Genomic DNA, 25,443 nt, shown 5'->3' with positions numbered 1-25,443 from the left:
CAGCCCATAACCCTCCACTCCTTTCCTGTCCATATACCTATCTTTATACCATATATTTATTCATCCATTATTTCATTATATTTGGACGAACACCATATTTCAAGAATTAATAAATAAAATAAATACCCTTGGACCCAACTGGAATATCCTCCGAAGTGCCCTCTTGAGTGGGCTTTTGTGGAATATCCATCTATTACTTCTCCTAATGTGTTTAATGAACTTCTTTATAAATGCATCTACCTATCTGCTCAATCATTAGTGAGTGCCCCATTTTATCTGTCTGCCAGGTAATCCACAAGATGCACTGCCATTATAATAACTGGGTAGATTAGCCCCCCTCCGTGTGTGAGGAGTGCCACAAAGTGGAATCAAATTGTTCTCAGTGTTTATTTTAACGTGAAGGACAGAAATATTGTTTTGGTCTTGTTTTAAAGGTCAGATATTTTTCAGAGGCTGTCCACGAATCTCCAAGGTTATGTAGTTTCTTGGTACAGAGAGTGCTAAACAGCAGCATTGTACTCCCGCCTACATGTTTTTTTTTGTCAGGGGCTTTTTATTACAATGGTGTCTTGGCTGTACGATCGCATGTGCACAAGCATAACTCCAGTGAAGCATTACTCAGTGAAGCAGATGTTATTGTAAGGCAAGGTTTCAATTTATCATTCAATGTCATTAGCATCATGGCAAGGAAGAGACTTCCTCTAATCACAGTAAGTGCAAATTTAATATGCATAATAATGCTCTGAAAGTATACAAATTCCTCTTCAGAGATGCTGCCTGACCTCCTGAGTTCCTCCAGCGTTTTGTGTGTGTTGCTCTAGATTTCCAGCATCTGCAGAATCTCCTCTTCAAAGTACGTTTACTGTCAAAGGACGTGCACGTTACACAACCTTGAGATCTGCTTGCTTACAGGTGGTCACAAAGCAAGAACCCAATTAAAGAAAAGAAGATTTTAAAAGGCCAACACCCGATGCGCGAGAGGAAAAAAAAACACAAATCATGGAAACTGTTGAAGTGAACAACATTCGAAACGGAATTGAATCCGTAGATCTGATCCCCAGAAAAGCCCAAAGCCTTTCTTATCAGTTCCTCATATCAGTGGGCATGTAACGCTCTTACTATATATTAGTCAGACAGAAATGGATGTCAAAATAAAAGAGAAAATGTTTGGAAAAGTGGATCTTAAGCAGAAGGATGTGAAGGGATCAAGGGAATGAGGTTCCCGGACTCAGGCCAGAACACTGACACAACATGAGGAAGGGGATGCTAGAAACTGCAGAAGTTATGGCCTAGAATGGATTTAGCTCGTGATCCAAGTTTGAATTAGACTGCGAAACAGTTTAATAAGGGCTAGATAACTATATGGAAATGGACAAGAAAGGGGAAACAAGCTCGGATGAGGAGCTGAAGTTTGCAGACTTTGATATTTGGACATTAGAGAATCAACAGAAATGACGGTGAAGCAGAGCTGGATATTATCAATGTAAAGTGATGCCATGTTTCTGCTAGTTAAATTAGGGGAAACATTTGATGAGGGCAAGGAGGGAGCCAGGAATGACTTCTGGGAGGGAGAAGGGACATAACTACTGGAAACGTTATAAATACAGTTTAATAGTGGACCCATATGGGGACAGTCCTCTGAATTGAACAGGACAGCTAAGGCTTTGAAGGAGGATATGGCAGCAGAGTGATGCATCCATCTTACAGCTTGCAGGATTCAAGGTCAAAGTCAAAATTATTATCAAAGTATGTACTGTATATGTTACCATATATCACTTCTAGATTCCTGTTCTTGCGGGCATTTACAGGAAAATAAGGAAATACTATAGAATTTATGGAAACTATACATAAACAATGATTGACAAACAACCAATGTGAAAAGTAAAAAAATAAAGAAATACACACAAAATACTGGAGGAACCCAGCAGAGCGGGCAACGTCAATGGAATTGAATAAACAGTCAACGTTTTGGGCCAAAACCCTTCTTCAGAAGGATCTCAGCCTGAAACATTGACTATTCACTCACTTCCAGCATCTGCAGAATTTCTCGTATTTAAAAAAGTAATAATACTGAGCTCATGCGTTGTTAAAAAGTCCTAGAAAGTTGCAGATCAGTTTAGAGGTGGGATGAGTGATGTTACCCACGCCAGTACAGGAGCCTCATGATTGAAGCGTAACAACTGTTCCTGAACCTGGTGATGTGGGACCTAGAGTTTCTGTACCTTCTGTCCAATGGTACAGTGAGAAGAGGGCATGACCTGGGCAGTGAGGGGGTCTTTGATGATGGATGCTACTTTCATGTGGCAGTTCTCTATGTAAATGTGCTCAATAGTGGAGAGGACTTTGCTTGTGATGGACTGGGCTGTTTCCACCAATTTCTGTCCCTGTGCATTGGTGCTTCCATAACAGGCCATGCTTCTAAATACAACAAAACCTGCAAATGCTGGAAATCCAGAGTAACACATACAAAATGCAGGAGGAGCTCCGCAGGTCACACAGAGTCAATGGAAAAGAATAACCAGTCGATGTTTCGGGCTGGGACTCTTCATCCAACCAGTTAGGATCATCTCCACTAAAGGCCATTCCTCACTTCCAAGCAGAGTTTGTACATGCACACTGTGACCCCTTGGGGTTTCTTCTGGGTGCACGAAGACACGGAGACTGATATGTTAAGTGGCTACTGTAAATTGCCTGTGTCATGTAGCTATGGTAAAATCTCAGGGGAGTTAATGGGAATGTGAGGAGAGTAAAATAGGATTAATGTTGGATTGGTATAAATGGCGCTGGACAATCATCGTGCGAGGCTGTTCGTTGGTGACACAGTGCAAGGCTTAAAAAGAGCTCGGTGCTTTTGAGACTTTTCAATAGACTGCAGAGATTGTGTGTTAGTGAGGCATCGTGAGGTATAACAAGAATCTGGGGCAGTCATAACGACCTAATAGGCACTTGGCAGAAGCCAATAAAAAGAAGTGAGGTGTAAGCGGAGTGGCCATTGTGCGAGTGGACAATGTGAGAAGAGTGCTCAGGCTTCGGCTCAGCAAGCTTGGTCATTGACAGGAAGTGATTCTAAGTAAGGTGCAAGAAGTTTTTTCTTTCTGTTAGTACGTAGCTAGTGCCCTGAGAATAGGTCCAGAGTTAGTGGTCTGTTCCTCTTGTGAGATGTGGGAATGCTGGGAGACCTTCCGTCTCCCTCATAACCACATCTGCACGAAGGTGCTCCAAGCTGTAGTTCCTTGTTAAGTGTCCATGTAAAGGAACTAGAGCTGGAGCTCGGTGACCTTTGGCTCAGAGGAGATAAAGAGTAGGTGATACAGTGAGGTAGTCAGCCCTAAATTGCATGAGGCAGAAAGCTGGGTGATTGTCAAGAGGGGGAAAGGGAATAGGCAGCCAATGCAGAGTACCCCTGTGGCCATTCCCCTTGATAATAAGTATACCACTTTGGATACTGTTCAGGGGGTTGACCCACCAGGGAAAACCGCAGGGACTTTATCTCTGGCGCCGAGTCTGACTCTGCGGCTCAGAAGTGAAGTGGGGTGGAGGGGAGTGAAGCAGAGACAGGAGATTCCATAATTAGAGGAACAGACGGCAGATTCTGTGGATGTGAAGGAAACACCCGGATGGCATATTGCCTCCCAGGTGCCCGGGTCAGGGATGTCTCAGATCAGGTCCACGGCATTCTAAAGGGGGAGGGTGAACAGCCAGAAACAGTGGTGCATATTGGTACCAACGACATACGTAGGAAAATGGAGAAGGTCCTGAAGGGAAAAGGCCGAAAAGCAGGACCCCCAGAGTAATAATCTCTGGATTGCTGCCTGCGCCACGTGCCAGTGAGGGTGAGAATAGAATGATCTGGCAGTTTTGCTCGAGATGTTGGGGTGGATTTGAACTAATTTTGCAGGGGTAAGGGAACCAGAGTGACAGAGCTGAGCTTGATGCATTGTGAGGTGAGATGGTGAGGAAGGACAGGCAGATGATAGGGCAAGATTGGAGGCAGTGGGACGAGTAACAAAATGTAACAGGGGACCAGAATCGAGAAAGGTGATGAATACAGTACTGAAGGTGTTACATTTGAATGCACACAGTATAAGGCAGATGATATTGTAGTGCAGTTACAGATTGGCAGGTATGATGTTATGGGCATCACTGAGATGTGGCTAAAGGAAGATCATAGTCGGGAGTTTAATATCCAAGGATACGCATTGTATTGAAAGGACAAGCAGAGGGGGTGAAGTGGCTCTGTTGGTAAAAAATCAAATCAAATCCTTAGAAAGAGGTGGCACAAGATAGGATTATGTAGCATCCTTGTGGGTAGAGTTAAGAAACTGCAAGGGTAAAAAGATGTTGGTGGGAGTTATACACAGGCCCCTGAACAGTAGTCAGGATGTGGACTACAAATCACAATGGCAATAAAAAAAAGGCATGTCAGGAAAGTCATGAGGGATTTTAATATGCAGGTAGGTTGAGAAAATAGGCTGGTGCTGGATCCCATGAGAGGGAATTTGTAAAACGCCTTTGAAATGGCTTTTTAGAGCAGCTTGTGGTTATGCCCACCAGGGGAATGGGTGGTAGGGGGCTTTGTTTGATGAAGAAGATCATGATACTACTTTTATTAGGGCAGGGCAATCTACCTAAGGAAAGTACATTTATAGCATCAGCTGGAACAGGAAGCCCTACGGAGGTTTCCATTTTAGACTAAAGCCAAGAAGGTCTGCAGGATTAAAAGGGAGGACTAAAAGGAAAATGCATTTTAAATGGACCAGTTTTATCTTACCACAAATATTCACAGTGAGCGGAGTTCCTCTGACACATGTTAGTGACATCGAGTACAGAGAATACCCCTGTGATAGACATGTGCAACACCGTAAACACAGTGCACAGGAGTCTTCTGATTGTCAGCTGTCTGTGACATTATAAATCCAGCCAGAGCATTAAATTTAATCACTGACTGAAAGTGACACCATAAATATTGGATAAAGAAATCCTCCCGATTAATGTTAGTCAGGGACTCAACATGCACAGTACAGTGAATTCTTCCAACTGTTACATGTCAATAACACTGTGAGTATACCATGATAATTCCTGAGGTTTCATCGTCAGTGATGTTACAAAGACACTGCTGAATTCCTTCAATCCCCGTGTCTACAATACAGTAAACACAATTGGGGAAATCTCCTCTGAACACTGTTATAAACCTTTGCAGTCCATAAACCTTACTAATCTTCACTCAGCAGGACAGAGATGCCTACTGTGATGCCAGTGACTTTTCAATAGATGATGACAACATTTTTTCCTGCCTTATGAAGTGGTACCAGACTATTCTGACTCTTACTTGGAGCTCTATTTCAGTGCGATCACTCAAGTTGAGAATGATGTTCTCCAAAGGGGTTACTCCCTTAACAGAGAATGCCTGTGCATGACTTTATTTACTGTGACACATGGGCAACCGTCGTACAGTCCTTGACAGATTGGGGGTCGGGGGTCAGGGTCCAGTGGCATGGAATGCAAGTCAACTTTATTCCTTAAAACATAGAAGACTGAGAGTCAATTTGATAGAGGTATACAAAACTATGAGGGGTATAGATAGGGTAAATGCTAGCAGGCTTTTTCCACTGAGGTTGGGTGGGACTACAACCAGAGGTCACAGGTTAAGGGTGAAAGGTAAAAAGTTTAATGAGAACAGGATGGGAAACTTTACCACTCAGAGGACCATGGAAGTGTGGGACAAGCTGCCAGCACAAGGTGATGCATGTAAGCTTGATTTCAATGTTTAAGCAAAGTTTGGATAGGAATGTGGATGATAAGGGTATGGAGGGTTATGGTCCCTGTGCAAGTTGATGGGAGAGGGCAGTTTCAATGGTTTTGGCATGGACTAGATGGGTCAAAGGGCTGTTTCTGTGCTGTACTTTTCTACGACTCTATGACTGGAGCCCTTCACTGGTGCAGCCTCCCTCCACCCTCACTGTCCATCTTCCTCTGACTCCACTACTGAGGTTTTAGTTGGCACCTTTGTCTGGAACCTTCCCTTTAATCTTAACGCTGCGGGTCACCCTATCAGTAGCTAAGCTCTAGACAGCATCGTTATTGGGATCTCAGGAACTCACAAGCCTTTCCACCGCTACAAGGTGGCAATCCCTAGACTTTTAATAGTGCTTCATTGACAGCTGACCAAACAGGAGACATCGATCAGGCAAACCAGTCTCAGATGAAATGCCGCCTGATCTGCTGAGGTCCCCTGGCATTTTGTGTGTGTCGCTCTGCAGAGTCTCTTGTGTTCTCAAACGAAATGGCTTGCACTTTATTCTTCTAGCGGCTTTTTTTTCCATTTCAAGAAACATTCTTCGCATTTATAAAGGAAAGGCGTGAATCTGCTGCCTGGCTCTGGTGCAAGAAACCCTAGCTTTTTGCTTTCACTCTGCCTCAGACCAGAAGAAATCGTAGAGAGTTGTGGACACAACTCGGACAATCACGAAAACCAGCCTCCCCTCTGTTAACTCAATTTACACTTCCTGCCGCCTCAAGAAAGCCGCCAACATAATTAAATGCCCATCCTACATCAGGCATTCTTTCTTCTTCCCATTTCCATTGGGCGAGAGATACACAAGCTTGAAAAGACATACCACCATGCTCAAGGACAGTACCTAATCCACTGTTATACGACTGTTGAATGGACGTCCTGTATGATAAAGATGAACTCAGTTTCTCAGTCTAGCTCACCATGGCCCTTTCTCCATTTTTGTCTACCTGCAATGCATTTTCTCTGTAACAATAACAGTAACACTATTATTACTATGACTACATTCAGTTACTGCCTTTCCCTTTGTACCATCTTAATATATTCATGTTTTGGAATGATCAGTATGGATGGCATGCAAAATAATGTTTCTCACTATATCTCTGCACATGTGACAGTAATAAACCAATGGAGAACAACCAAATTGTAGGTTTCAGGACCTGCATTTCCTCCCTATTATGACATCTGTAATCAGGTGGTGTGGAAATGCATAGTCAACTTTATGAAGATTCTAGAGGTATGTGATACAGTTGGCAGGTTAACCAAGAACTAGTCTGTCCTGTTATCTCATTTTGCAAATCACCTGGCATTATTTGCAGAAGAGCAGCAAGCCTTCCAGCTGTGTTGGTCAACATTCCAGAGCTCCAAGCAAAAGCATTAAGGAGAAATGGTTACTTATCTTTCTGATGCCCAATATTTGCTCATCTCCTCTTCTGCTTTGTCAGTAATTCAAAAACAAGGCTGTTTTGCTTCCACTCCGGAGTTGGGGCCAATGAGGATCTACACATTCTGGAACCGAGTAACAGAAGGCCAGGTGAGTAGGTAGTTGGGGGCATGGTGGGCTCCTTCCGTCTTCTACAGAGGACTTCTGTGTGCTTTCGATGAGCAGACTCAAGTTCCTTGAGCCATCCTGATCACTTTTTTCAAAAGAGTGAGTCTGTTGAACCCCAAGTCTGAGAACTGAGACAGGCGAGGCGGCAGATCGTAACGTCAAAGCAGCAAGCTGCTGCTCTTCCCTCTCGTTGCTGTAGGAGTGATTTCTCTCTCTCTCTCCCCCCCGCTAGTGAGGGAGAGAGCCTCTCTGAGATGTCGAAGTGTTGGGATGGGCAGTAGTTTTTGATGGCCACCATGGCTTGGGGGGCTTGCTATTGCTTGTATGGAGGGTGGTTGCATGGGGGGGGGGGGGTTGATGCTTCTGCTGGAGCAAGTGGGGGGAGGGTTGTTTCTTTTGTAGTTGCTTGTGCATGGGAAAGGTGTGGGGGGCTTTGGTGTACTAACATTTTCTGTCATTTATTTCTTGGGAATTTTTTTTCTGTTTTGTGGATGTCTGTGAGGGGTAAGAATTTGAGGTTGTGTATTGTGTACATTCTCTGTTATTAAATTGAACCATTGAACCACTAAAATTACAAATTGCTTGAGGAACTCAGTGGATTACCTGGCACTGGTGGATGAAGGTGGACAAGATCAAGATCAAGGTCAAGATTTAGAGTTATTTATCACATGTACATTGAAACATGCAGTGAAATATATCGTTTGCATTTACAATCAACGCACTCAGTGGCATGCTGGGGCCAGCCTGCAAGTATCGCCACACAGGCTGGTGCTGACATAGCAAGCCCACGTAATTGCACCACATAACTTTGAACCCTGTGTAAACTGCATAAAGGCACTTTTTAAGTGCATACTGTTATTGTTGAAACATCATCTTTCTGCAGGTGTTGACCTTTTCTCCCCTACCTTTATGGTTTTACAGTAAAATGTTAGAGTTAACCTGAACTGCATTTAAGAATTGATTTTACAACTTCACCAACCTGATAGGGTAGGTGTGCCTGTGCAGAATTAATGACAATGCATTTGTCTGGAATGTCCTCAATTTCCCAACAGGCACCACTAATGACAAAGACAGCTGCAGTTTTTGAAAAGTGCTTTTATGTGATGGGGTGGAGTGTCTTGTCTTAAAATGCATCCTTGACGTGATTTTATCTGCCGATAACTATTCACAGGTCGGCAACAATGCCCTAACTTTAGTAGCATTTTCTATCCCATGTCTGCTGAAGGAATTTGAATGTAGCCAAACTGGCCCTAGTAAAGATAAGGAACATTTCAAGGGGTCAGTCAAAGAGAAAGGTAAATCACAAATGTGCAGGAATGCTGTCAAAGCAAATTCCAAACTTTTTTCTCTCATGTTGTGCCTGACCTCATCACCTGATTCAAAAGTCTTTGAATAACATCTTAGACAAGCAATTTGAGCATGATGTATTTTCCCTTATTTTCTTACACATGCAGCAGATTGATATCAGCCATGGGAAACAACATGTTGGTTAAGATTTATGTGCTTCCACGTTTCGTGACCAAACAAATAAAAATAATCATCTTGTCTTCCTATTTAATGTTTGCGAAAAATGGCATTTAAATTGGAATTCAGTCCCACTTCTTCATGAAGTCACTCATGATGTCTGATATTTTCTGACTGGACCAAAAGGCATATTTCTATTACCCTCCATTCACAAAGACCTGCATTTCTTTCTGCCACCTCAAATCATTTGAAGTACTTTTGTAACCAAAGGCACTATTTTAAAGTAGAGCACACAAAATACTGGAGGAACTCAACAGGCCAGGCAGCATCTATGGAAAAGAGTGCAGTCGACTTTTTGGGCCGAGACCCTTTGGCAGAATTTCCAGCATCTGCAGATTTTCTCTTTTTTAAAAGCAGAGATTGTAAAAGCACATTTGCGCACATTAAGCTCCCACAAATGGAAAGTATTTTGAGTAGAATTGTGGCTCAGTTGGTAGCATTCTGGACTCCAAAACTGAAGATGAATGGTTTAAATTCTATGCCAGAAAATTACTCACAGGCTCTATACCAGGGGTCTCGTGAATCTTCTCTGAACCCTCTCCAATGTCAGTGTATCCTTTCTAAAATCTGGAGCTCAAAACTGCACACAATACTCCAAGTGTGGTCTCGCAAGAGCCTCAACATCTCATCCCTGCTCTTATATTCCATCTCTAGAAATGAATGCTAACATGAGTCTTCACCACCGACTCAAACTTGAGGTTAATGTTTAGGGTATCCAATATCCCTTTCACTCAGCATATTGATGAAATGAGTGAAGACATTGAGTATTAACTTTGTACAGAGTTTGAGATAACTGAATGAGTCAACTGTGCGCTGAAATGAGTCATTGCTAATGGCATATGTACAATTTATCAAAAGCGGAAAAGTTTATGAAGAGATTCTCTTCTGTAAAAAGTTAAAAGCTAATATCAATGGAGAATCAATCTATGACAAGTTGAAGATGTATATTGAGGATAAAAATTTTCCAAATAAGAACATGATTGCTTGTGCAACCGATGGAGCACCATATATGACAGGTCGCCATGTTGGCTTAGTGGCATTTATGTGAAAAGAAATTCCAAGTCTGTTTGCAATCCATTGTGTAATTCATCATCAACATCTCACAACCAAAAACTTCAGTTCATGACTTTTTTCAAGCATGACTTGTAATATCTATCAACAAAATTATATCTCATCCATTAAATAGCAGAATATTTTGCCAATTATGCCAAGACAATGATGAAGAGTTTGAATGCTTGCTTCTTCACTCTGATGTGCATTGACTGCCAAAAGGCTGCTGCTTAAGACATTTCTTTGATCCTTTTGACACTGTGGTTGAAATCTTGCTTAAAGTTGACAAGAGCTTAGGAAACAAAATTGAACTTCTAGGTGGAGATGTGGCACACCTGGCCGATCTATGGGACAAAATGAACATTCTAAATATGAAACTGCAGAGCGAGAATTTCAATTTAATCCAGGCAAAAAAGTGTAGGTTCCACTTTTGTTGGAAAATTGGAAACAATGGGAGAAGAATGTTCTCACAGTTTCCCTGCATGGAAACTATGGCACTCTCTTTCACAGATGGTGATTTGCAAGAGTACTGCTTACACCTGCAGTCACTGAAGAAGGATTTTCATAATCAGTTCAAGGATTTGAATGATCTGTAAATTCTGGACTGGTTTATTAACCCATTTCTTTGCAAGACTGCAGAAAATGAAAAGAGCTTTCAAGAAGGAATTATTGAAATTCAAAATGATGAAGAAGCAAAAATGCTTTTCCAAAATGTCAGCTTTTGTGGTATGTGGTTACACTGTCATACAAAGCTTCCTGGTCTTCGGCAAAGAGCCAAACTGCTCCTCGTTGCAAATTCACAAAGTACAGGAACCACTAGGACATTATTACAAGTGGGGACTTAAAGGCTTTTGCTGTCACAAACTGAACAAGATATTTCAACTCTTGCTAAAAACCATCAAGCTCAAGGATCACATTGATATTGAAGCTGCTGTACAGTGCACAGGTACTGTATAAGCTGGGTTTAAAGACAAATCAAAATTTAAAGCAAAATCATTTTTCTCATATTGGCATATGGTAGACATGTTTTTACACTGTGAGTGCTGGTAAGTATGAAAGTGCTTTAGAAGGACTTTGGGCAAAAAAGGTTGGGAAACACTGGTTTACTCTTTTCCAAGGATGCTGCCTGGCCTCCTGAGTTCCTCCAGCATTTTGGATTACCAGTATCTGCAGATTCTTCTTGTATTTGTAAGGAGACATGTAATTCAACTATTTAATTAAAGTTTATGCATAGGAAGTTCATGTGTGATGTATAGTGAAGTTTGTTTTGAACAATTCACAACATTCATGCAACGTTCCCATGGATGCTGAGCTGAGATACACTAATATGTTATCGCAATCTTATCACTGTTTGTGGGAGCTTGTTGAGCATAATGCAACAATCACCTCTACTTCAAGAGTACTATTTGATGTTAAATTCCACAAAGGAACAATAAAATGTGTGATGATGGTGGGGGGGGGGGGTGTGGGGGGGTGGTGAGTGTTGGGTGTGGGAATGATAATGATCTATAGTGAATTTGGTAATGTGGGCAGGAACTGTGAAAATTACCATTGTTACTATCTCAATGCAGTAAAGTACACTGTGATGTTTTATGGAGTTAAAAATCTCCATATGAAATCAAATTGCTGTATGACCATCAATGTTATAGGGAATTCCAGGGCTTCACAACCCTCTTTGTAATGAACTTTCTCCTGCTTGCTGTAATTGACCTCTTGTGTTTAATCTAGTGTCAATGGAACCTTGTTATTGGAAACAATCTGCTTCTATCTAGCCTGACCCATCCTTTCATTATTCAATCATCGTCCAGGACTCTGCATTGTTCTTAAAAAGAAAGGCCCGGTTTTTCAGGTCTTCCTTCATACTTGTTTCCCCATTCCCAACATTCTCTCTCATCTCAGAGAGTCTATGTTCTTTCCCCAATGTAGAATTAAAATATGGTTCCATTAGTGTGATTGTTTCTTGGCTTCCAACAGTTGCAACTCATCTGCTAGACTCTGTATATGCACTCAGTATATATATTGAGTGTATGACCGTATTCCTCTGCTGCTGTAGCACATCCATTTCAAGTTTTGATGTATTGTGCATATAGGGATGCTTTTCTCCTCACCTTCCTGTCAGCTTGAACCAGTCTGGCCATTTCTCCTCTGACCTCTCTCATTGACAAGGCACTTTCACCCACAGAACAGCAACTGACTGGATGATTATCACAACAACAACTACACGAAGTTCCTAATGTGATGACATGAATCAACACTGTTCAAAGCAAAATAAATAAGTAATAATTTGGAAAGGGTGGGAAAAACAAATGGTAACATTTGTGGAATTGGTTACCAACATTCTTATTTCCAAGATCAAAAGTAAGTTATACTTTACGATTAGTTGCATTGCAAGTTTACAGAAAATGTTGAACAGATGTTTTAAATGCAATTTTGGCATTGTGTCATAGACAGATATATATATTACGCTCTTTTCTTTTGTCTTCAAATGGTCAACTCTAACCTGAATTTGCCAAAAGTAGCAATGAATCCATTGGTTTGAACTAGATCTCCTAATCTGGCCTTCCCACTTTTTTTAAAACAATCATGCCTGGATTTCTTTAAGGGAAGCAGCAGAACAAAACGTTTTAACAAATCAGCCCAAGAGGCTTGTGAATTGGGTATGATATTTGCCACAAAGGTTACGGATCTACTAAAAACTTAGTTATACTATAAACAATCAATTGATATGTGGTGTGGATATGACACATTGAAGACTGAAGACTTTAATCAGCACAGTTGTCCAGCCAGATTTCTTTATTCTTTATTTGGGTAATTATAACAATGTCCTATTTAAATCATCATTGAAAGACATATTCATCAGTAGTTTGTCTTTCATTCTTCACTGATAGAAAGCAGTACACAATACTTTCTCTTCTCATTATATGTTATGATCAGGTCAGTTCACTAAATTAAAAACAGGACTTTATAATTCCTAATCACAAGAGATTCTGCAGATGCACGAAATCTAGAGCAACTTTTTTTTCCCTTTATAATTCCTTTATCAATGGGAAAATTCAGTTTTCCAATGGTCAAGTTCCACAATATAGATATCAAGGCAGGACATAGATGGACAGAACATTCTGGTGAAGGGTCTGTTATTAACCTGTTTCTCTTCCCACCTATACTGTCGGACCAGCATAGTTTCCAACATTTCTTCAGTTAATATTTCAGAATTTTGTTATCTGCTGTTTTTTCTTCTTAATTTTCATAAATAAACAGGCAATAGGTAGCATTTTCCATTCCGTAGCAGATTTGACTGAGAAGTGCGGTTAGCATTATCTAAGTCAGGAATGCAACATTTCCCATCCTCACACATTGCTGAGCTTAATTGAACTTAATTGCCAAATTAGTTGAAGGTTTTTACAATGTCTCCATGGCTACAAAACGGAGGCAATCTAAATACCTTTCATGTAAGATCTTTATAATCAACAGATGTTAACCTATCAGTTTGAGTCTGTTGAACGCAGAAGTAAATGCACTTGTCTAGACTACCACATTTTTATCTCCAGTAAGGTTCGTTGTAATTGGTGAGAGTATTTCAATAACCTTTATTGCTCTTTCTTAGCAAGTGTCTGGCAACCAGCTTGGAAATACTAGCAGGAAGAGCGAGTTAAGGAATTCATGGCACAACCATGGACTTCAAATTAATGATGTCATCATCATGATATGAAACTCACATGGAGAACCGGTCACTACAATTTGGTGCTGGGAATGCATGTGGGCAGAAAAAAAAATCATACCTTTTCACTCACAAAATGCTGGTGGAATGCAGGAGGCCAGGCAGCATAGATGCCTGGTTGTGACAAAACAACCAATTTCAGTTAGACAGTTACAATGAACCTGATTCTGAATCTGATTCATGACACATTAAGGAGATGTGGAGTCACGGGGAGTCACAGCACAACAGTGGAGAATTTAGCCTATTGAGTCTGGACTGCCCATCATCACACTTTTATACTAACCCTCCATATGGATGTGCCAGAAACTCTTTTCAAACCTGTCATGGAAGTGGCCACTGTGTGAATAAAGGGTGGATGTACTCCAAGCCTCAATGATGAAGTGTAACATTCTCACTGACTCCCGGGAATCTCTGTCCCACGACCATTCAAAGCAGGGCACCAGCATTCAGGATAGTGCAGGAAACTACAGGTCTATGCATTGGGACACAAGGGGTGCCTTGCCTAAGTGATGGGAAGGGGTGTACTATCTCACCATTCACCCACCTCCAACCCCAATCAATTAAAGCAATCCTACATATTAATCCATTTTTGTTATTCTCCACATTCACAACAGCTCCTGCCCAAATTCTCTCCACTAGGGGAGATTTATTATGACCAATCAATCTATGAGGATACTGGAACACAAAGAGAACATGCAAAGTCCACATTGACAAGATTCAATGTTACAATTAAACTCAAGTTTCTGGTGCTGTGGGGCACCACCTCAGGTAGCTGTTGAGCCTCCCGACCATCGCATTTTATGTGTATTCAAGAGCATGGGCAGGCTTCTCCCATACTGACGTACCTGTAACAACTGAGGGTAATCAGTTAGTACTAAGGAAGTCTCCATTTTATGCAGCTAGCATGGTATCATTGCAGTTCGCCCAGCCCTTTACAGTGCCAGAGATTAGGGTTCAATTCCCGTTGCTGTCTCTATAGAGTTTGTACATTATCCCCGTGGCCGTGTTGGTGTCCTTGGGATGCTCCATTTTCCTCCCATGTTCCAAAGGTACCTGGATTGGTGTTAGTAAGTTGTGGGCAAGCAAATCCTTGGGACTGTGTTGTTCACCGATGCAAGCTACCATCAGGATCCTGAGAACACACACACCAACGTTTCAGCAACAGCTTCTCCTCTTCTAGCAGATTTCTGAATGGAAAATGAACCCATGTACACTACAAGTGCTTTTATTCCTCTCTTTTTGCACATTAATTTAATTTTACTATACTTCTAATAATTTATAGTTTTATAATTATTATTATGTATTGCAATTTACTGCTGCCACGAAACAACAAATTTCATGACATATGCCATTGATATTAAACTTGATTCTAATTCTGATTCTGACTCTAAGCATTTCCCAAAGTATAATGTAAATTTATTATCAAAGTCCATTTATGCCACCATATTGAGATTCTTGTGGGCATTTTCAATAAACCCAAGAACCACAACGGAATCAGTAACAATAGCCATAATAGAATCTAACAGGACAGATGAGCAAACAATGTGCAAAAGACAACACATTGAGCAAATACAAAAAAAAGTAATAAATAAGGAATAAATAAATTAGTGTATAAGATGATGAGAGGCATTGATCATGTGGATAGTCAGAGACTTTTTCCCGAGGCTGAAGTGGCCAGCATGAGGGCACAGTTTTCAGGTGCTTGGGAGGAGGAACAGAGAAGATGTCAGGGGTAAGTTCTTTTAACACAGAAGGTGGTGAGTGCGTGGAATGGGCTGCCAGCAACAATGGTGGAGGCGGATACGATAGGGTCTTTTAAGAGACTCCTGGACAGGTACAGGGAGCTCAGAAAAATAGAGGACTATGGGTAATCAGGTGATTTCTAAGGTAAGGACAGGTTCGGCACAGCTTTGTGGGCCGAAGGGCCTGTATTGTGCTGTAGATTTTCTATTTTTCTATGTTTCTAGAACATGAAATAAAGAGTATTTGAAAGTGAGTGCACATGCTGTGAGAACAGTTCAGTTATGGAGCAAGTAAAATTGAGTGAAGTTATCCCCTTTGCTTCAAGAGCCTGATGGTTGAGGGGTAATAATTGTTCCTGAACCTGATGCTGTGAGTCCTGAAATTCCTGTACCTTCATCCTGATGGCAATAGCAAGAAAAGAATGTGACCTGGGTGGTTATAAGGACATAACTTGAGCATAACCGGATGAAGGATACAGCCCACTCACAAAAACAATCTACTTTTTTGTTGGTTTTTCCATTCAAGGGCATTGGTGTTTCCATACCAGGCTGTGATACAACCAGGCAATATACTCTCCAACACACGTCTGTAGATGTTTGTCCAAGTTTTAGTTGTCATGCTGATTCTTCACAAACTTCTAAGGAGTTTGAGGTACTGGCGTGCTTTCCTCATAATTGCACTAATGCGCTGGGGCCAGTAACAACAAAAGCAAGTCTCTGGCCTCTCTTTAAACGTCTATATTAAATGGAGCCTTCCTTACTATGAATGAATGAACCTCGGTTGTTACGGGTGTGTCAGTGTGAGAAAAGCCTGCTCATGAATTTGAATACATTTTGCATCCAGACGTGTGTCATAAAAAACCAAATGAGGCAGTCGGATGAGTTGTCCTACTTGCTAAGTGATCAGATCTTGTGATCTCATTCTAACCTTCACCATTCGCACAAACCATTCTGCAGTTGTTGGAAATCTGGAGCAACACACATAAAAAGCTGGAGGGACTCAGCAGGTCAGGCAGCATCTACGGAGGGGGAACATCAACCGTTTATTTCCTGCCTTAGTTGCTATCTGACTTGCTGAGTTTGTGCAGCATTTTGAGTGTGTTGCATTTGGCATTCCCTCAAGATTGAGAATGACTTCCTTGCACGACAGTTTTGCAGGTTCCTCTGTGGCTAATGAGGTCCATGTGAGAACTTCATCAATGAGGCTTAGAGCACATCCACCTTCTATTCACACAGTGGTCACTTCCATGAAAACCCAGAAGTTTGTCAGTTTCTGGAGACTCACACAAGATGCTGTAGGAACTCAGCAGGCCAGGCAGCATCTATGGAAAAATGTATAGTCGACATTTCGGACTGAGGCACCTCGGCAGGACCCAGATCTATACTTTTTTCCATAGATGCTGAGTTACTCCAGCATTTTGTGTCCGTTGCTCAGATTTCAGCATCTGCAGATTTTCTCTAGTTTCTGGAGACTGATGTTCGGCATGACAATAACGTGGACTGCCCAGTGTCACTAAGTATAATTCCTGATGAAGGATCTCAGACCAAAATGTTGACTGACTTTTCCTCTCCACAGATCCAGGATCCCATAGACCCCTTGCTTAATGGTATGGGTCCATGGCATAAAAAGCCTGGGAACACTTGCCATGGATGCAGTATGACCTGTTGAGTTACTCCAGCAGTTTGTGTATGCTCCTCTCACCTCTAATCTAGGTAAGTCCTCTCTAAACCTTCTACATCTTTCCTATACTTTAGCAACCAGAACAGAACACAATATTCTAAATGTCGTCTAACCAGGGTCTTCTGCAGCAGTACCTCGTGGTTTTTGAACTAAGTCCCCTGGCTAATAAAGGCCAGCAAATCATATGTCCTCTTAACAGCCCAATCAGCCTGTGCAACAACATATTGGAATAGTTAAAACACTGAATATTTTAGAGCCAAGAACATGTGCTTTGTGAATAGTGGTTTTCGTTGGCTGACTGTCACCTCACTCTCCAAGGAACTCTGCTCATATTGGAAGCTGACAGAGCGAGTAATGTAATTGTCATTTGCTAGATCTGCATCTCAAGTACTTATATTTTTCTGAACTGAGGTAAGAAAAGTACAGAACAAGATACAGGCTGAAACTTTGATGTTGAGTCAGATAAGCAAATTTCTACAGATGTAAGGTGGAGTGCATTTTGAATGGTTGCATCACCAGCTGGTGTAGAGTTTTCAGAGGGTTGTGGACACAGTCAGTTCTATCAACGGCACAAGCCTTCCCACCAGCAAGGATATCTTCAAATGGCAACACCTCAAGAAGGTGGCATCCATCATGAAGGACGCTCACAATCCAGGATATGCCCTCTTCTTATTACTACCATCAGAGAGGAGATAAAGGAGCCTTAAGACCCATGCTCAATACTTTAGGAACAGCTTCCTCCCCTCTACCATCAAATTCCTGAATGGTCCAATAACTCTCGGATACTGCTTGATGATTCCTCTTTTGCATTATTTGTTTATTTTCTATTGTACCTAATAGTGAGCTGTTATGCCTGCACAGTCCAGCTGCCACAAAGCAACAAGTTCCTCCACTTATGTCAGCAACAATAAACATGATTCTGATCTGAATACAAGAGTTTTTGCAGAGGCTGGAAATCCAGAAGCAAGAGCCACAAAATGCTGGAGGAACTCAGCAGGCAAGGTATAATCCACGGAAAGGAGGCTGAGACCAATCATCAGGCCTTATCAGAATCAGAACCAGGATGTCTGAGGAGAAGAGCGCATGGTGTGAGAGAAACCACAAATCAATAGCAGAGCCTGAGTTGCTGACTAAATTGTTTGCAATGCAGCGACAGCAGACTAGGTAGCACTGTTGCAGCCTGTGCCAAATTAAAAGTAGATTTGCTCCAACTCATTTCCTAAGTGCCACAAGCAGTATTAAAACAAGCAATACACTGAAAGTACATGGGGAGGGGGTGGACCTGTAATATAGTGAACATGGTCATAGAGGAAAAAGTAATTCTGACTATGAGACTACGTCAGATGCTGTCACGGGGGGGGGGGGGGGAGATTCATTTTTGGTCAGAAGAGCTGGGATCAGCACAGATGGTCAAAAAAGAAGCCTCCACTGTGAGGTACCACCACCATCCGGGCCACGTTCTCTTCATACTGCTACCCTCGGGAAGGAGGTAGAGGAGCCTTAACTCCCCATCACTAGGTTCAGAAACAGTTATTACCTTTCAACTAGCAAGCTCCTGATCCAGCACTGATAACTTCACTCAACTCAACACTGAACTGATCATTGAACTCAACCAATTGACTGACTTTCAAGGACTCTACAATGCACGTTCTCAGTAATATTTATTTATTGTTCTTATTTGTTTATCTTCACACTTGCACAATTTGTTACTTTGTATATTGGAGTTTGTCATTCTTTGTGTGTAGTTTTTCACTGATTCTATTCTATTTCTTTGTTCTGCTGTGGATGCCTGCAAGAAGAGTGGGGCAGGCACGGTAGCATAGTGGTTAGCACACTCGGGTTCAATCCCCGCCACCACCTGTAAGGAGTTTGTGCGTTCTTTCTGTATCCTCCGGGTGCTCCGGTTTCCTTCCAGAGTCCAAAGATATCCTGGTTGGTAGGTTAATTACTCATTGTAAATTGCCCCCTTATAATGCTAGGATTAAATCCCAATGGTTCGAAGGGCCAGAAGCGCCTACTCTGGGCTGTACCTCAATAAATAAATAAACAAAATGAATCTCAGGGATGTATATGGTGACATACGTACTTCGATAATAAATTTACTTTGAACTTTAAACTTTGACCAAAAATGTCAGTGTGACCAGTTGCTCTACAGCTGAAAGGCTCCATATATAGGAGTACTAACTTCCCCCAGGAACTAATCACTAAACACTTGAATTGTTGGCCTCAATGAACCAAACGTCACGGTGCTGAATATAACGGGCCGCACAGATACTTGCTGACATTGAGTGCTGTTGACCAAAGATTTCCTGCCCCACTGTGTCACACAACTTGGTAATCCATCAATATATTCTTGCTACTAATATATCCGATTGCAAGTAAATCAGAACTTACAAGGTCATGTTGAACTAATAAACTGCCCCTCTAGTCCTTTAAAATTACAATTTATTCATTACTGGTAAAATGTGGATTTCAGTTGCAAGGCTTCCTGTTACAACAATAGTTAACTAGATTTTAATAGATAGTTAATAGATTCACTTTCACAAAGCATTGAGTATGGAAGGGGGATCATAAGCAGGAATTTACCCTGCTCCCACCTTCTTATTCTGGTTTGGTGTGAGACTTTGTCTTGTCATAAGGTTCAGTGAAGCAATCAACAATAGCTTGAAGCTCACACACACTAACCCCTGCACGCTGTATCTCAAAGAACAAAAAATGATTAATTTGGTTCTGGAGTAAAGGAGTGAAGATTAAACAGTTTCCCACTCATTCAATGGTTCAAAGTTCAAAATCTTCAAAGGTTCATTTTATTCTCAAAGTGTGTACGCAGAATACAACACTGAGATTCATCTTCTCTAGATAGCCATAAAATACAGGAAAACCATGAAAGCCATTGATTAGCTTCACTACAGAAGGGACTTATTTGGCGGTGAAGTGCATTATTGCAAAGAGGAGGCTTGAGCAACTATTTGGTGCAATGATTTAACCTTGCTTAACCCAACTAGTTTAGATTTGTGGTGAATTAACTGATGAGGATTATAGTTTGTGTGACACACAAGGAAGATGGAGGATGGTAAGGAATGCCTTGAGCCATCCAAATTTAAGATGGCTCCTCCATACTCTTTAAACCACAGCCATGCCCAGCAGCTCATGGGATCCAAGAGGAAGACATCCAGGATACCCTGTTCGGGGTAGGGGATGGATAAAAGCAGTTTGTAGATGTTTGGCCAGAAGCATCCCATCCAGGGTGAAGAGAGGACTTGCTTAACAAAGCTGAAGACCTTTGTGAGGTCAGGGATGGTTGTATACAAAAGTTCATGTGGTTCTTACACTTTTTGAGTTGATGTACAGTGAAGATCATTTTGATCCTTAATTTGAAGGATCTATATTGCAACTCTAAGAGGAGATCTGCAGGAAAAGAGAGGACCTGGTGAAGAGAATTTCCTTGCCCCAGTCAACAAGTATTGTAATTATCCCAATCAGATTTGTCACTCTTCTTGAAGACAGTCATAATTAACACATCACTAAAGTCTTTACATTAGTCTCCCATTCTCACATGAAGAAAATGTTGCCATGAACTCATGCTGGAAATGTTTCATCTGCAGGGATTAAGTCTGTTCTGAAGACTTTATTGTTTTCCAGATGATGGTTGGCCAACCTCTTGGCATGTTGGGATAGAGGCACGGTAGGAGAACATAACTTGCCAAGGAGTGGAAATAAGAACATCCGTGTCAGGGACAAAGTTTAGTTTGAGATCTTCCTTGTGGTGGAACTTCACTGCCTCATCGTTCCACAGTTTTCCTTCTTTCTTAGGTTTTAGTATGTAAGTGTCCAAGATGTTTGGGCCATAGGTTGCCATGACAATGCACAGGAATCCAGTGTGTCCTGTGGCTGCCTGATTCCCTGTGTTCATTCTGACCGTTATGCTTCAGATTACCTTTCTTTTGGGTTTTTACTTCCAGATGCTTGTAGACCAATATATGTGTGATAATGGTTTTCATCGTCTAGAATATGGTATTTTCCTTGTTTCTTGGCTCTTGTATCTCCTGGTCATTTTCATCAAACCAGTCCTGATATTGTCAGCTGAAGAAGTCCCAGGTACGTTCACAGGTGATATGAAGAGTGGCCTTCTGGGTAGAGGCCAGGTATTGTGCAGACTCTGCAGGTATGGCTGGTTGGGAATTGTCAATTGTTAATTGCTGCTAATTGTTAATTAAATATAGCTTTCCGTGTGTTGTCTTTACTCCTTGAAGTGATCTTTCCATTTCTGATGCTATTTCCATTTTGGGGGCACACATTTTATGTATTAATACGCCCAATGTAAACTTAAGTGTTTACAAAAGAACTGTTAGCATGATTTAAGATTATGAGGGAGTGAGGGGTGTGGAATGCATTGGGTAGTTTGGAGCACAGAGAGCCACCTTAAATGAGTAGACACAAAGGATTGCAGATGTCAGAATCTACAGCAAGAAACAATCTTCTGGAGAAGGGACTCAGTGGGTTGAGCAGCTTCTGTGAGGGAAAGAAATTGGCAAAGTTTCGAAAGCCTGCTTGAGGTCCTGAACTCTGTATCACTGTGAGAGGTGCTGATGGAACTATTAGGTGTCACAGAAACCTGAATGATCTAGGCCTTATACATTTTGAAAAGTCTCTTTAAGATATCTGACGCTTACAAAATGCTGGAGCAATTCTGCAGTTCAGGCAGCATTGATGGAGAGGAATGAACAGTCAATGTTTTGGGACAAGACCCTTCACCAGTCCTGAAAAATCAACTGTTTATTCCTCTTCATCTATGCTGCTTGGCCTACGGAGTTCCTCCAGCATTTTGCATGTGTAACTCTGCATTTCCAGCACCTGCAGAATCTCTCATTATTAAAAAGTTTGATTATTGCTTATATCCAACCTGACTGCAGCTATAGAATGCATTGTGACTTAACTAAACTACTAAACTTATTTTGTACTTTGTGCAAAGAATAGATGTTCCTTCTCCAAGCAAAGGATATCTCTTGTGTGATGGACTATCATGGTGTTATTCTGCTGAAGAGGGTAAATTATTGGAACTGACATAGCACTGAAGACAGCTATACAAGTGTTCCCTATTCTGGTCATCATCTCTAATGGTACAGGGTGAGGAAGCTGCCTCACACCTCTCACAATGTTAATCATAAATCAGTTACAGAAATGTAAGGAGCCTAAACAGTCTGCATTGAGTCTATTTCCTAAATAAACTAGGTTCTCATTAATTCTATCATATGCTGAAGTGAGCCCGGAATTGGGACAAGTGTTAAATTTCTGACTCCATGGAGAGGGACCTGAACACAAGTTCAGGCCTTTGGCATACGTATCGTATGGCGTTGTGCTCCTCATCGTCACTGGGAATGATCGCACTCTCGCATCTTGCATCGCCGCTGTCTAAACCAGCCACTGTCAGCACATTGACCTCACGTTCTGCTGCCGAATAGAGCTCCTTGGCGCTGCAGTCAGGTGTGGCCACCTCATGGGTTTTGTGAAACTGGGAGTAGTTAACTTTATAATGGCTTGCCTTGTCTTTCAGAATGTCATTGAAGTGGTGACCCCATAGGATCTCCAGAGGTGTGTAGGAGCTCCGAGACTGGTGGGTATTTCCAGTTGAATCCTCAGAGTAGACAAAGGTAACTATGATTTCAAAGTCATCTTCAGCCAAGTCCTTCTGGCTAAGGTTGTAGAGTGGGCTGTCTTCATTAATTTCATGTACTATGGTGACAGGACTAATGAGGATGACATTACCTGTACCTATGTCCAAGTCCTGATGTTCCATGGACAATTTGTGGTCGTCATGCTCCCTAAATCGGAGCAGTTGCGCACGGACAGTGCCTTCAATGATGTGACTCTCTCGAAGGTCTCCAATGCGCCACATCATGCAGAGTTTCCTGTTCTGCAGAGATATCACCGCGTTGTTGCTGAAGCCAATGGTCTGGGCCCTCTTCCTGGCCTTGGACATTTTGGCCACCACTGTGCCAATGATGAAGGTGTTTATCAAACAGCTCATCACCGATTGGAAAGTGACCATAGAGACGGCGAAGGGACACTCCTCAGTCACACAGCGGGATCCATAGCCGATGGTGGTTTGCGTCTCAATGGAAAAGAGGAAAGCAGCGGTGAAGCTGTGAACTTCATCCACACAGGGCGTGTGGTTTTCCTCCTTCGTCAATATGTCTCCATGGACAACAGCCGTGATCCAGAAAATAAGACCAAAGAACAACCACGACAGGATGTAGGACAGGGAAAAAATCAGAAACATCTGCCTCCACTTTAGGTCTATCAGTGTGGTGAAGATATCTGAAAAGTAGCTCTCCCATTCACCAAAAGCACGCTTGAAATGGATGTTGCAGTTCCCGTCCTTGCGGAGGAATCGTTTCCTATACTTCCTCTTGTTCACCTGCATGTAACAGCCATTTTTAAAAAGCTTCTTGCGGTCTTCCTCAGAACACACTGTTTGGTAATTCAAATTGATGAAATTCATCTTAAATCCTACAGTTAAGGATGTCTGTTGATGCAATCCCAGCTGACTGCAGGGTTAACTCTTAACTTTTAACTCTTTTAGATCCACTTTTTCTACACGTTAATAGTCTTCCAGAAATGAGAGTGTCCTGGAGGAACAAGAAAATAAATGTCAGTTCAAAGTCAATCTCAAAGTAGTCAAATAAATTTATTATAAAAGTTTGTACGGTACTGGGCAAAAGTCTTAGGCACCCTAGACTTTATATGGCTTCAGATTGTTTGGCCTCCACAAAGCTCTGATCTCAACATCAGGTTGAAAGTTCCCCCCTGCTTCAAAAGGGCAACAATTATTCTAGTGCCTAAGAAGAGTAGTGTGAGCTGTCTTAATGACTATCATACAGTAGCACTAACATCAACAGTGATGAAATGCTTTGAGAGGTCAGTCATGGATTCCTGCCTCAGCAAGAACCTGGACTCACTGCAATTTGCCTATTGTTCACATTAGGTCTACAACAGATACAATCCTAATGTCTCTTCACACATCCTTAGATCACGTAGACAATACAGAAACCTATGTCAGGATGCTGTTTGTTGACAATTGTTCAGTGTTTAACAGCATAATTCTCACAATCCTGATTGATAAGCTACAGAACCTGGGCCTCTGTACCTCCCTCTGCAACTGGATCCTTGACTTCCTGACTGGAAGATCATAATCTGTGCGGATAGTTTATAATATCTCCTCCTCGCTGACAATCAACACTGGAGCACTTCAGGGGCGTGTGCTTAGCCCACTGCTCTACTCTCTCTATACCCATGACTGTGTGGCTAGACATAGCTCAAATACCATCTATAAATTTGCTGACAATACAACCATTGTTTGTAGAATGTCAAATGGAGATGAGAGAATGTACAGAATTGCGAGATATCAGCTAGTGGAGTGGTGTCACAGCAACAACCTTGCATTCAATATCAGTAAGACAAAAGAGCTGATTGTGGACTTCAGTAAGGGTAAGTCAAGGGAACAAGAACCAATCCTTGTGAAAGGATCAGAAGTGGAGAGACTGAGCAATTCCAAGATGCTGGGTGTCAAGTTCTCAGAGGATACAACCTGATCCCAACATATTGATGCAGCTATAAAGAAGGCAAAACAGCAGCCATATTTCAATAGGAGTTTGAAGAGATTTGGTTTGTCACCTAAAACACTCAAAAACTTCTATAGATGTACTGTGGACAGCATTTTGACAGGTTGCATCACTGTCTGGTATAGGGTGGGGGGGGGGGGAAGGTAATACACAGGGCCAAAAGGAGCTGCAGAAAGTCTTAAAATTAGTCAGCTCATTCTTGGATACTAGCCTCCATAGTACCCAAGACATCTTCAAGGAGCGGTGCCACAGGAAGACAAGATCCATCATTAAGGACACCCACCACCCAGGACATGCCCTCTTCTCTTTGTTACCATCAGGTAGGAGGTACAGAAGCCTGAAGACACACACTCAACGATTCAGGAGCAGCTTCTTCCCCTCTGTCATAAGATTCCTAAATGGATATCAAACCCATGAATGCTACCTCACTTTTTAAATATAAAAAGTGTTTTGTGTTTTGTGCTATATTTAATCTATTCAATATACACATAAGCACCTACTGTAATTGATTTACATTTTTTTTCTTTCTGTATTATCATGTATTGCATTGAACTGCTGCTGCTAAATTAACAAGTGTCATGACACATACTGGTGATAATAAACCTGATTCTGATTTTCATCATAGAAGCTGTCTGCGATTACCTTGAATGCAACATATCAATGCAGTTATTGAGAAGGCAAGACAGCGACTATACTTTATTAGGAGTTTGAAGAGATTTGATATGGCAACAAATACACTCAAAAACTTCTGTAGATGTACCAT

At 41.7% G+C, this 25,443-nt stretch overlaps 2 protein-coding genes across 7 annotated transcripts in view; both read right to left on the bottom strand.

Annotated features, from left to right (window-relative positions):
- Nucleotides 1-25,443, bottom strand: part of LOC132380002 (inward rectifier potassium channel 2) — a 285,153-nt gene that overhangs the window by 90,531 nt on the left and 169,179 nt on the right. For 2 of the 5 annotated variants that reach the window (XR_009507599.1, XM_059948444.1), the window contains exon 1: nt 783-12,014. The exons of 2 other annotated variants lie outside the window; for them this stretch is intronic. The gene's annotated coding sequence lies outside the window, so the exon portion shown is untranslated. One more of the 5 variants, XM_059948446.1, reaches the window with a different exon arrangement.
- Nucleotides 12,702-25,443, bottom strand: part of LOC132380003 (inward rectifier potassium channel 16-like) — a 181,932-nt gene continuing 169,190 nt past the window's right edge. For both annotated transcript variants that reach the window (XM_059948449.1, XM_059948450.1), the window contains one exon: nt 12,702-23,687. In XM_059948449.1, the coding sequence (XP_059804432.1) occupies nt 22,343-23,560 (1,218 nt within the window). In that variant the 5' untranslated portion in view covers nt 23,561-23,687 and the 3' untranslated portion in view covers nt 12,702-22,342. The remainder of the gene's footprint in view (nt 23,688-25,443) is intronic.

This window comes from Hypanus sabinus, chromosome 23 (assembly GCF_030144855.1).
Source record: "Hypanus sabinus isolate sHypSab1 chromosome 23, sHypSab1.hap1, whole genome shotgun sequence".
Taxonomy (NCBI): domain Eukaryota; kingdom Metazoa; phylum Chordata; class Chondrichthyes; order Myliobatiformes; family Dasyatidae; genus Hypanus; species Hypanus sabinus.
This window is presented reverse-complemented; position numbering and strand designations above follow the sequence as displayed.